We start from the raw sequence: 12,432 nt of genomic DNA, 5'->3' as shown, positions 1-12,432 counted from the left end.
TTGAAAAAAAAGAGAGAAGAAAAAGAAAGGGAATTCAAATACCCAAGGACAGGTGGGTAATGGGATTAGAGGGTTGTGGGGTAAACCCAAAACCAAAAATGGGGAAAAGGAATGATTGTTTTTGTAAAACAAACAACAACAAAGGGAATTGATCAGATTGACTCTCTTTCCCTTTGTTTATTACCCTTAACCAAACGACCCCTAATTATTATATCCAAAAACAACAACGCTTTTTTCTTCTCATGGTTAACAAAATTTTAACTCAAACGAATAAAAACAAACAACGCGCTATAAATTGGTAATCTAGCCTCCTAGGCGTGGATGTTTGACTCGGGGTTACCTAATTACCCAAAATAAAAATATAATATGTTTTCCTGATCTATTTGATGTTATTGTCGTAGTCGAAGTTAAGAATAATAACTTTTAAAAGTTAAAAGGAGAAAATATTATTTAATTTATATGTATATATAATATATTTATATTTGTAAGTTTCTTTATATACAAATAATGATTCGTGATGTATAGATGAATGATATTCACTGTTAAAAATAGTGATCAAAATTTGGCCAGAAACTTGATTCCAACTTTTAGACTAATTTAATTTTTGATGAAGTTATTCTTATACTTGTTTCTTATTATTATAAATAAATTTGAATTTTAACTCTATTTTGAAACGAAAATAAATATAAAAATTATTATTATATTAATATAAATTAATGAAATAATTATTTACTAATGATTTTTCAAAAATAAATAAGGCTCGCAGGTCCTTTCATGTTTAAGAAACCACTAGAGACTTTTTTATAGTACTATTTTTTGTTATACTACAGCCTCTTCTTTTCGTCATAAAGCTATTCGATTTTATTAAAACCACAAGTCATCCAACATTACATAAAGAAATTCGGGGAGGACATCTCTCGCTTTTCAAATACGATCAGCAACTGAACAAATATGTCTCGTTAAGTAGTGAGTTATCCTATTCGCAGACCGTTTGACAAATCTAGCTAAAACGAATGTTTTTGTTACATAAGCTTGCAAGTATGTCACGGCTTTCCTGCACAACTATTCCCAGATATATATGACAGGCTTTCCTGCACAACTCTTTCCAGATATATATGACAAGCATGAGGTAGAGCTGCAAATGGCCTGAACCACATGCAAACAATCAAATTCCACAATTGCGCTTTAGAATAGTTGTTATCCCTAACCCAACTTAAAACCTCTCGAAAATCGAGAGCTTCTGTCAGATCTGGATTAGGCTGTCCTATCTTGCATCTTGAGCGAGCTTCGGTTAACTTGCCTTCATGATCACGGACTACAAATGCATAGTTGTAGCAGTTTGTATTCTCGAAGATAGCTGCGTCTACGTTGATCTTAACTCTGTTAAGCAAAGGTGTATGTCAGTGTTCATCACCATCATCTTAATTCATGTAGGCCATAAATCGAACGAAGGTTCTATCCTGAACACTCTTCCACTAGTTAAGAATAGAATATGCAGATTCCCCTACCTTTGTGATCTTCAAAATGCGCTGATTCCAGACAAGTTCATTGCGGTGTTTCAAAATCATCCAACAGATCATGACACTAGTATGAATTCTCTCATTATCTTGCTGCTCAAAAACTAGTTGGATCCACTCCTTGAAAGAGTTTAACACCCCATGAGTAGGCTGAGTATGTACTCTTGTCCAGCAAGTGATGGCGAAAGAGCACAAAACTAAAGTGTGAAGTGGTCTCAGGAAATCATTACAAGTGGGGCAAGACTCACTCACCTGAACTCTTTTTGACGTAGAAATTCCTTGGTTAGAAGACAATTCGTTGAAGCGCGCCATAGAAAGTTCTTGACTTTTGGGGGGATTTTTAGGTTTCAAAGTTTTCTCCAAAACCCTGAATTTGAGTCTGAGCTTTGGTTGATCTTGATATCTTGCAACAGAGAGTATGCACTTTTGACAGAGTAGCTACCCATCTAATACCATGAATCATGAACTGCATTATTTAAAGGAATTGACAAAATTATACTGGCATCTCTCTCTTCAAAAATATCCGTAACAAGATCAACGTCCCAATTGCCATAATTATCTAGAAGCGAGGAGGCCATCTGATCTTGTAAAGCTGGGTTGCTTGTGTGAACATAAGCATCTTGATCCAGAGGTAACCACGGGTCTTCTATAATATTAATGGATGAGCTAGTGCAAACTCTGCATCCTAAACCTTGCTTTAGCAAGTACGGGTGTTTGTTACCCACTGAATCAATCCAAAACTATCCCATTCTCATTTGATCTTAACTAGCGAGATATCAGACATTGAGTATACAATAGAATGTATACATGTCTAAGTGTTAGGTATCAAAATTCAGGGATCTGGAGTAAGTTGTGGAAAATTAAAGTTCCCTCGAAAGTGCTTCATGCATGTTGGAGGGCTTTAGCTGGCTGTCTTCCGACTATGACTCAGTTGTTTTGTAGACGGGTGCCAGTGCAGAAGGTGTGTCCAGTTTGTGGTGAAGAAGAAGAGATGATAATCCATGCCTTAGTGTTCTGTCGGTTTGCAACAGCGTGTTGGCATAAGCTTCATTTGGCCGTAGTTTCTTTTGTGACAGATGACTTTAAGGAGTGGTTCTCGCAAATGCTTAATAGGTATTCAAAGGAGAGGTGGTGTGATGTGGCAATGGCTTGCTGGGGAATCTGGAAAGCCCGAAATGAGCTTGTATGGCAGCAGAAACAAGTTCAGGTGGATAATGTGATTAAGTCGGCCTTTAGTTACTTTGCACAGTGGAAGCAAACTCAGAGTTTCGAAAACATTGCTCTCTTTCCCAACGAAAATGTGGGTGATGGAGTGTCTAGCTGGGTTAAACCTCAAGTGAATGAAGTCAAAGTATCGGTTGATGCAGCCATATTTCCTGAACACAACGCTTGCGGCTTGGGTGCTATTGCGAGGGATTCGGAGGGGATGATGGTGTATGCTAGAACATGCAGGTACTGGGGGAGAGTAGCTCCGGAATTCGCTGAAACTATGGCTGTGAAGGAGGCTTTAAGTTGGTCTAAGACAGCGGCCATGAAAGTGACAATCGAATCGGATTGTCTGGCAGTAGTGCAAGTTCGAAGCAAAGTGCCTATGGTTTCCTCCCTGGGCTTGTTGGTCGAGGAGTGTAGACAGCTTCTTGGCATGCAAAACAACAAGGAGTTGTTCTTTATTAAACGGTCTGTTAATATGGGCGCCCATAGTTTGGCTAGGGCTTCATATTCTTTTCCAGATCGAACTTTCAGTAGGAGTTATGTTCCTGTTGAGGTTGCTAATTGTATTGTGAACGATTTAGCTTCTTAATAAAAGTTCCCCGCTTTGAGTAAAAAAAAAAAAATTTATCCCAGAAATATTTTTAAATATTGATATATGACAATAATAGGTTATACATTTATTTATGAATCAAACAATCTGCAGTAAAACCCGGATAAATCAATACTCGATAAATTAATAATTTCGTTAAAATAATAATTTTTTGTAGTTTCGAGTCAGGCGCCTTATGCGAAATTAATAATTCGCTAAATTTATAAGATAATATATTTTCATTAATGCATATAAGTCTCATATAATATATAAATTAATAATTACATATTACATCAAAATAATACTCCCTCCGTCCCAGTGAGTTATATACATTGGGATGGGACACGGAGACCAAGAAAAAGTGTAAGAAATGAGTAAAGTTAAATGAAAAGTGGGTAAAGTGGTGGGACCCATATATTTTTTAATAATAGATTTGAGATAGTGGAGGAAGGTAGTGGGTGTAATAGTGTTTTATTATTATAAAATGGAGATAGTGGGAGAATGTAGTGGGTGTAGTAGCGTTTTATATTATAAAAAGTTGATGTTTTGGGAATGTATAGAAATGATGGGACATCCCAAAAAGAAAACTGTATAGAATTGATTGGGACGGAGGGAGTAGACATTTATTATAAGATGCGCTTTATAGTAAGACTCCAGCGTAATATGCTTCCTTTTGAAATTAATGTCATCTTGTACTAACCAAATTAATTAACAAAATAGTGCTATTCTCTCTCAAATTAGGGTTTTGAGAGTCGACTCCCAAAACTAGCCGTCACTTCTCCATTCTTCACCTTCATCCTCTTCATCCACCAAATCATTTTCGCTCTCCCATCTTCTCCACTATTTACCAGTTTTTTGTTTTTCAATAAAATCGAGTGTTGCTTAAACCTCGAAGATTCCAATCGAGTTTCTTGGATCTGTTTCGGATTTGAGTTTGGGCTTGATTGTTTTCTGAATAAATCAGATCTTTTGAAATCAAAGGTCCGATTGTGTTTTCCCGTCTCGCCTTTTGGCGTGTGTTGATTTAGTACCCCATTCTTGGGTGATTCTGCGTTGTTATGTCTTTCTGTGTTATCAATGAGAATGATTGTGATGGAGTTTTGGGAGATCTGGGTTATCGCATCATTATTACTTTCGGCATGTCTATAGCTGGCTCCCGGCATGTAGATAGCTGGGGTATGCTTGGAACGGTGGCGATCGCATGTGCTCACCTTTCACAAATTATAGTTGTTCATTATTCGAGGACCCTTGTTCCTCATTGCTTAGTTTTTACAACTGAGTCGTCTGAACACCGCAACAACCATGGAACTATTGTGAAGGTCAATTGTGAAGCTACCATTTTCGGGATTGATGTAGGCTGGATTACTCGAGAAGCCTTTGTATTCATTTTCAATTTCAAGAATCCTTGGATTCAGTTTGTTAAGCAGTCTGGAAACAATGCGGCTATTTGTTTAGCTCGTTTTATTGTTTATCAACCTGATTGCATTGTCAGTTGGGGATTTGTCCCGACTAGACTTGTTTTAATTTAATGGAATGAATTTGCATTTTGTCAAAAAAAAATGTCATCTTGTACTTCATCTTGAATCTTTTTAATATATCCTGAAGCTTTTAGAGCATATCCAAGAGTCTCTTAATTGGTATTTAAATATAATATAAAAATATGAATTTTAGAAATTTGGCACAAATTTAAGAGCATGAAATATATTTTTTATATCATATTTTATTCATGTTGAGTTTCACTATAACAAAGATTCAAATTCTAAAGTGAGAATGAATTGGAGGGAAATAATTTTTTATTAATAAAAATAAGCCAATTTATGGCTATGAAATAAAGGAGAGAGAAGGGGCTAGCTCTTAACTTTTTGAAGAGTCTCTTGGAGTCTCTTGGAGTTCTAATTTACCATGATTCCTTATTTTTTCACTCAAAAACTTGAACAGAGAATCTCTTGAAAATGTTATAACGATTCTTACATTGCAATAAAAAATTAGGTAACATAATTATTGCTTTAAGAACATCTTTTCTGAGACAGACTCTAACTGTACTATCATCTTCAATCAAGGAATTTCATGAACATAAAATTGAGTAGTTTAACCATGAATATCATGTCAACCAAAGGACATAGATGACAGGTTATTTGTTTATAGATTATGTGAGACAACTCGACAAGAAATGAATGGAAGGAAAATATAGAAATATAGATGGATACACTTATTAGTAAAAAGGAGTGGAAAAAATTAGAAAAGAATGAAGAGATTCATCAAATTTTTATGTATTTTGATTATAAAATCAAATTACTTTAAAGTACGTGTCCAAAAGGCAAAAATTGATATATAAAAATGGAGATAATTCTTATTTATTATATATCTCCAACTATATAATTATAGTCACAAATATATCATTTCTCTTACAAAAAATTTAGATAGTTATTGTTTATAATATACTCCTTCCTTAGTTGTCACAATTCTATTTTTGTTAGTCAAATTGACTAACTTTTGATCAAAGATTGTGAGTCACTCTTTCATTATTTTAAAAAACCGAAAATTACATTTTAAATATAAATTAAAAATTATTTTCATTGACATTTTGTTTTATTTTTTCAATTGATAAAATATTAATAAATTTTAGTCAAATTTTGGTCAATTTGACAAGAACAATATTGATAACTAAAAAGGACGGAGGGAGTATGGTGGTGTTTGGCAACAGATAATAAGCCAGCTTCTGGATTTATAAGTTAGAAGCACTTATTTCTGCTATTTGTGTAAAAAGTCAAGAAGTGCTTAAAATAAGCTGGGATTTAATCACTTATAAGTCTTAACTTGCTTCTGGCTTCTATTTCATTTTTTTATTTTAAGCAAAAAACACTTATTTTAAATTCAGCCAAACGCCCTGTATCAATTACTTCTAACTTCTGCGGAGTCCGCTTGTCTCCAATTTCACGTACAGTCTGCATAAGTTGTATCCATCACATAACTTGAGAGTTGCGATGCAAATGGCACTCAACCCCTGTTTCTTTCTTCTTCCTCCTTTATGTAAACCCCCCACTCACACTTACTCAACCCTTCACAACTTCAAGTCTCCACACTATCCCTCACTATCCGCCACTTCTGAGTCTTCCCAGTCCTCATTTTTTCTACCTCATCTTCAACACAAACAAGACCCGATTCAAGAAGACCCACCGCAGCCCACCCACGACCCGTTTCTTAAATTCTTCAAAACCCGGGTTTCCACCCCACAACCCGACCCGACCCGTGAAGGTAAACTTACCCTTCAGAAGAATCGCCGGACTTCTTGGCACCTAGCTGAAGACATTGATGCCCAAGAAGTTGAACCCGATTTTCCCGCTAGGTCCCACCCGGGACCCGACCCGGAAGTTGACCCGGATTGTGGGGGTGGTGATGGTGATGTTGTGTTTGAAATTTTGAAACTTGCTAAGAGTTTGCCTGAGAACAAGACTCTAGGAGAAGTTCTGAGGCCTTACGAGGGCAAATTAGGGAAAACAGAGTGTGTGAAAGTGTTGGATTTGATGGGTGAAGAGAAGGGTGTAGTGTTGAGCTGTTTGTATTTTTTTGAGTGGATGGGATTGCAAGAGCCTTCATTGATTAGCGCCCGGGCTTGTTCAATTTTGTTTATTCTGTTGGGGAGAGCTGGCATGGGAGATAAGTTGATGCTTTTGTTTAGGAACCTACCAAATGGGAAACAGTTTAGGGAGGCCCATGTTTTTGCTGCTGCAATTTCTGGCCTTTTCAGCTGTGGAAGGTATGGATTTAGGTTTTCTACACTTAATTGTTTGTTTCGGGTTTGGGGTCGGGTTCGAAAACTGTCAATATTTGTGTTGTTTTATAAGAGCAAGTCCAAGAGTGCCCTAAAATCATGTCCTAAATCAAAATTTAAGGCATTTGAGGTAAAATGGTGCTCCAACAATGTCCTAGTGGTGCCTCAAAACACTAGGACATCTAACAAATGCCTTATTTTTGAGGCACAATCATGCATGCCTAAACCATTTCTATCACTAAAATATTAGATTACTCAAATTCCAACACACCTCTCTTCTCTTTCTTTTCTACTTCCCTCCAACAATAATTCAAATATACTATTATTTAAATAATAAGGCACAATAATAAGGCATATTGTTGGAGTTTTTATATTGAAATGATGTCCTAAATCACTAGGACATTATTTTTTATTATATATATAGGGCACTTTCTAGGACATTGTTGGACTTGCTCTAACTCCCTAAGAGCAAGTCCAATAGTATTGGATACCTATCTCATTACTTATATATAATATAAAATAATGAATGTTAGTGTGTCTTAGTGATTTAGGTAATCTACTTTTAGTGTCAACTCCAATAGAGATCCCTATATTTGTTCTCTTAAGATTATTTTAATAATAAATTTGAGAGAGAGAAGGGGAGAAGGAAGGAAAAGACAAAGAAAGAAGGGGAGAGATGATTATTTTATTCATAAATATTAAATAGGTAATGGCAAGGGGTTACTTATAAATAGGTAATGGCTAGAAAATTTGAGGTTGTGCTAGTGATTTAGGTAATCACTAGGATAGTGTTGGAGTGCATCTTTTTGAGGCATTACCTAAAAATGAGTTTAGGAGCTCATTTAAGTAACCTATTGGACTTGCTCTAATGGCCTGTTTGGAAACTTAAATATCATTGGAAATCCTGGCTTTGAGCAAATGACATGTTTGAATACAAAAAAAAAAATTGGATCTTGATTTTATTTGAAATTAAATACATTCAAATACTAGTATCAAGTTGAGTATTTGAAATGCCATTTCAAATCATGTCATTTGAAATGAATTGCATGTTCCCAACCACAATCTTATGTTTGATTAAAAGGCTTAATGGCCTTTTGGCCAAGTTTACGACCGTTTAGCTATTTAGGACAAATTAAAGACAATTGACTATGATTTTCCTCCGAAAAAACAAAAGGGGTGTTTGGATCGTGAGTGGGAATGAGGGGTCCGGGAATGGGCATCCCAAGGGGAGTATAAGTAATGATCTACCCTCCAAGTGAGATTGAGGTTCCCATTCCATATCACAAAATTGTTAATCCAAACACCAAGACATGGGTTTGAGTTTCCGGTTCTCGTTAACCGGGCTCATTAACCATGAACGAAACGCCTCCAAAGTCAATACAACTCTTCATCTTTTTGGGAGGGTCAATAGGTATTTGAAGGGAAATCACAAAGTCAATTGTCTTTTTTTCGTGTGATATATAGTTATACATGTGTGTCGCGGTATAAGGGTCAATACTCAATAGGTATATATCAGATACCTTGGGGCTAAACAATGCGAGTTTAAACTTTAGGGCTTGATGGGTACACGGTCATAAATTGAATGGACTAAAGGTCATTACGATTTACACCTGATTAAAATGAATATGTATATAAGTTAAAAGGAGTGAAAACTTTGAAATGCTAGCCATTCGGGTTATATGTGGGTTAAGTATTCTTGTGTCATGTTTGGGCTTTGTATGGAAATGTCATTTTTAAGGGAAGGAAGTGCCTCTTTTCGTCTATGGGAAGCAGCTTTTATCTATTGCTTGTAGCTATTGAGCTATCAATCACAAGAGGAACAATAGTGTACAATTGAGTCGGTTCTGATTAGATGATGGATTATGTTAGATATTGTCACCCTACTTCACATGTTTTTGTTTATCGTAGTTATTTTGTCGGTACATAATCATATCCTGTTTTATGATTGGTGGAAGATTGGAACTGCTTAGTCAGATACATACTGGGGTACTACTTACTACTTACTAGTACTTACATATTACTTGTCTCACTATGCATGCACTTTGTGTGGTTTATCTGAGTTGCTAGCATCTGTAATATATTCTGCAGTTTGTTGGTTGCACGGTTTAGTTGTTTTGGTTCAAAGGGACTTGTTTATAATTGGAAGTTACTTGTATTGTATCAGGTATGAGGATGCTTGGATAGTGTACGAGACAATGGAAAAAAATGATGTGCAACCTGATCATGTGACATGTTCAATGATGATTACAATCATGAGGAAGAATGGAAACAGTGCAAAAGATGCATGGAAATTCTTTGAGAAATTGAAAACGAAGTGGACTATAGAAGTTATGGGGGCTCTAATTAAATCGTTCTGTGATGAGGGGCTGAAAAAAGAAGCTCTTATTATACAACAAGAAATGGAGAAGAAAGGGATTGCCTCGAATGCTATCGTTTATAACACTTTAATGGATGCATATGGCAAGTCAAATCAGGTCGAAGAAGCTGAAGGCTTATTTGCTGAAATGAATGCAAAGGGTATTGCACCTACTGCTGCCACCTATAACATATTAATAGATGCATACAAAAGAAGAATTCAACCTGAAACCATTGAGAAACTGCTTCTAGAAATGAAAACTATGGGATTAGAGCCAAATGTCAAATCATATACATGCCTGATTAGCGCCTATGGTAGACAGAAGAATATGAGTGACATGGCCGCAGATGCTTTCTTGAGGATGAAGAAAGCTGGTGTTGAACCTACCTCACACTCGTGTACAGCTCTTATCAATGCTTATTCTCTCAGTGGCTGGCATGAGAAAGCCTACATGACCTTTGAGAGCATGTTAGAAGAGGGCATAAAACCTGCTATAGAAACCTATACAGCCATACTTGATGCATTTCGACGTTCCGGTGACACCCAAACACTCATGAAAATCTGGAAAATGATGATCAAGGATAAGATTGAGGGGACTCGGGTGACTTTCAACATACTTTTAGATGGATTTGCTAAACAAGGTCACTACACTGAAGCAAGAGATGTGATTAGTGAATTTGGGAAAATTGGTTATAAGCCAACTGTAATGACGTACAATATGCTGATAAATGCATATGCTCGGGGAGGACAAGATTCAAAGATACCACAACTGCTGAATGAGATGAAGGGTCTTAATCTAAAACCTGACTCGGTTACTTACTCCACTATGATTTATGCCTTTGTTCGTGTTCGTGATTTTAAGAGAGCATTTTTCTATCATAAACAGATGGTTAAAAGTGGCCAACTGCCTGATGCCGAATCATATGAGAAGCTACGATCAATCTTGGATGTCAAAGCTGCAATAAAGAACAAGAAGGACAAGAGTGCCATTCTTGGTATTATAAATAGCAGAATGGGTGTAGTGAAAATAAAAAAGAAAACAAAGAAAGATGAATTCTGGAAGAACAAGACAAAGCGTTCAAGAACTCATGGCCCTGGTCGAGTTATGAAGAACAAATTTTAGAGTTTGATTACTGTTACATCCATGGCAGGTAGATTATATGAGGGATGCTTCTATAGTGGTCTTTTGCATGCTATGGACGGAGCTAGATCCCAATGTGCCATAAGGTATTGTGGTATCCAACTATTCACTGCTTTAATTCTAAAAGGTCAAGAAAGAGGAGTCCCAAGTTTTATCTGATCTTGTATCAGAAATTTGATGTTTTGTGCAGATCGGTAATAGACTTGACCGATCATTGTTTCACAGAAGGACATTGCAATTAGTTGGGAAACTCCTTGTATACATAGGACACTGCTTCTGCTTTGTACATCTACCAGATGCTTCATGCATTCTTCATCAGGTTGAGACTCACCAGGTGGTTACAGATCCTGTGGAAGCATAACTCATCGAAGCTTGCATTACCCTGCAGATGCCTGCAAAATCAGAAAAGCATATTGATACTACAGTTATTGCAGCTTACATTAGTTCTTGATTGCGGAACTGCAGACTGAGTGTTAACTCATATATAGGAAAGTTCTATGGAGAGTACTATTTCATCGGAGAGCTGTGAGACTGCAATCAAAATACTATAAAATATATTATCCTGTGAAGTATATTCTACAAATATCACTAATTCATTAAAATTGTTGAAGATCGTTTATGTTTAATAAGTAGATTGTGTAAATTCAGTGAGAGTTGACCCCATTCTCTCTCCTCATCCGCCGTCTTCTTTTCCCCTTCCCCTCTGCTCATCTAAGTAATCATAATCATCTTGGGAGATTTTTAGATCATAATTATCTTGGGAGATCTATTTTCTCCTGCCTATTGTTTTTTTCTTCATTTTTCCTTCAATAATCTTCACCTTTGGGTGAGAATCTTGCATTCATCATTTGGGTGTTTCTATGTCTCTTCTTTTGAAGTTGTTTGTGTCTCCCATTTTGGAGTGTGTCGCATGTTTTAGTATATTCTGGTGTGTTTTGTTTTGTTATTTTGGTCCTTTGGGAGTGATTCAATTGGTGTCTTGGGAGATCTGGAAAGATCGTATCAAGGCTGGAGCGGTGGTGATTATTACAAGAGCTCGTCTTTCGCAATTGGGATTTTTGAACACTAGGTTATCGTTCTTATGTGTTAATGTCAATTGTGATACTACTGTTTTCAGGGATGTCGGTGCAATTTGGATTGATTTGGGTGTCTTTGATTTCATTCATAGATTCAAGAATGTTTAAAATTCTATTTGTTAAACAGTCAGGAAACAAATTATTTTGTTTTTCCACTTGGTTGTATCGCCAGTTAGGGTTGTCCCAGCATGTTTATTCTGATTAATGAAATCTTCTATATTTATTTGGCAAAAAAAAAAAACAAGTAGATTGTGTTTGTTCTACAGTTGAACAAATATTCTGCAAACTAAATATATTTCATAAAATAAAATATTTTGTCATGTTCTACATGCAAAACATATATGATATTCAAAATTTCAAATAAAATAATAATTTTTGTACAACATAATTCACAAAATTATATATTTTTCAATATTTTTATGTAATATTTTTTACTTGTAGAACATAAGTGGGTTCTATGACTAATGATTCTATGTGGAACATGACCCATGTGTATTATCAATTATCATCATTTATCCTTAAAGAAATTAAACATATAGTTTTTTCAAGACCTACCAATAAGATAACAAATACCAATAATTTGCATTTTTGAGGGTGCTAATGGTATTCAAAATCCCTAAAATGTTCGCACATATATTATTAGTGGTGGTACTAAACATAATTTTCAACCGTGTATTACGTGGATCTACTTGAATAATGACCGTGTATTGCCTCCACTCGAACCTTAAACACTTGCAATCTTCCTCCATACTTGATATCTACAATCATA

General features: G+C 35.8%; 2 protein-coding genes across 4 annotated transcripts; both read left to right on the top strand.

Annotated features, from left to right (window-relative positions):
- The first annotated feature begins 2,439 nt into the window (after positions 1 to 2,439).
- LOC135147255 (uncharacterized) lies at positions 2,440 to 3,318 on the top strand. Its single transcript, XM_064080154.1, has one exon. The coding sequence runs from the start codon at positions 2,440 to 2,442 to the stop codon at positions 3,316 to 3,318; it is 879 nt and encodes a 292-aa protein (XP_063936224.1).
- Positions 3,319 to 6,243: 2,925 nt separating this feature from the next.
- On the top strand, positions 6,244 to 11,816 carry LOC108193021 (pentatricopeptide repeat-containing protein At5g50280, chloroplastic). Of its 3 annotated transcripts, none has more exons than XR_001801093.2 (3): positions 6,244 to 7,075; positions 9,255 to 10,673; positions 10,778 to 11,816. XR_001801093.2 is itself a non-coding variant. In XM_017359585.2 (2 exons), the coding sequence occupies exons 1-2, from the start codon at positions 6,303 to 6,305 to the stop codon at positions 10,567 to 10,569; spliced, it is 2,088 nt and encodes a 695-aa protein (XP_017215074.1). In that variant the 5' UTR covers positions 6,244 to 6,302; the 3' UTR covers positions 10,570 to 11,816. The 3 variants fall into 3 exon arrangements, 1 of the variants encoding a protein (XP_017215074.1); XR_001801092.2 differs by having other exon boundaries at positions 10,758 to 11,816; XM_017359585.2 differs by having other exon boundaries at positions 9,255 to 11,816.
- Positions 11,817 to 12,432: the final 616 nt, after the last annotated feature.

The sequence above is a fragment of the Daucus carota genome, chromosome 6 (assembly GCF_001625215.2).
Source record: "Daucus carota subsp. sativus chromosome 6, DH1 v3.0, whole genome shotgun sequence".
NCBI lineage: Eukaryota > Viridiplantae > Streptophyta > Magnoliopsida > Apiales > Apiaceae > Daucus > Daucus carota.
This window is presented reverse-complemented; position numbering and strand designations above follow the sequence as displayed.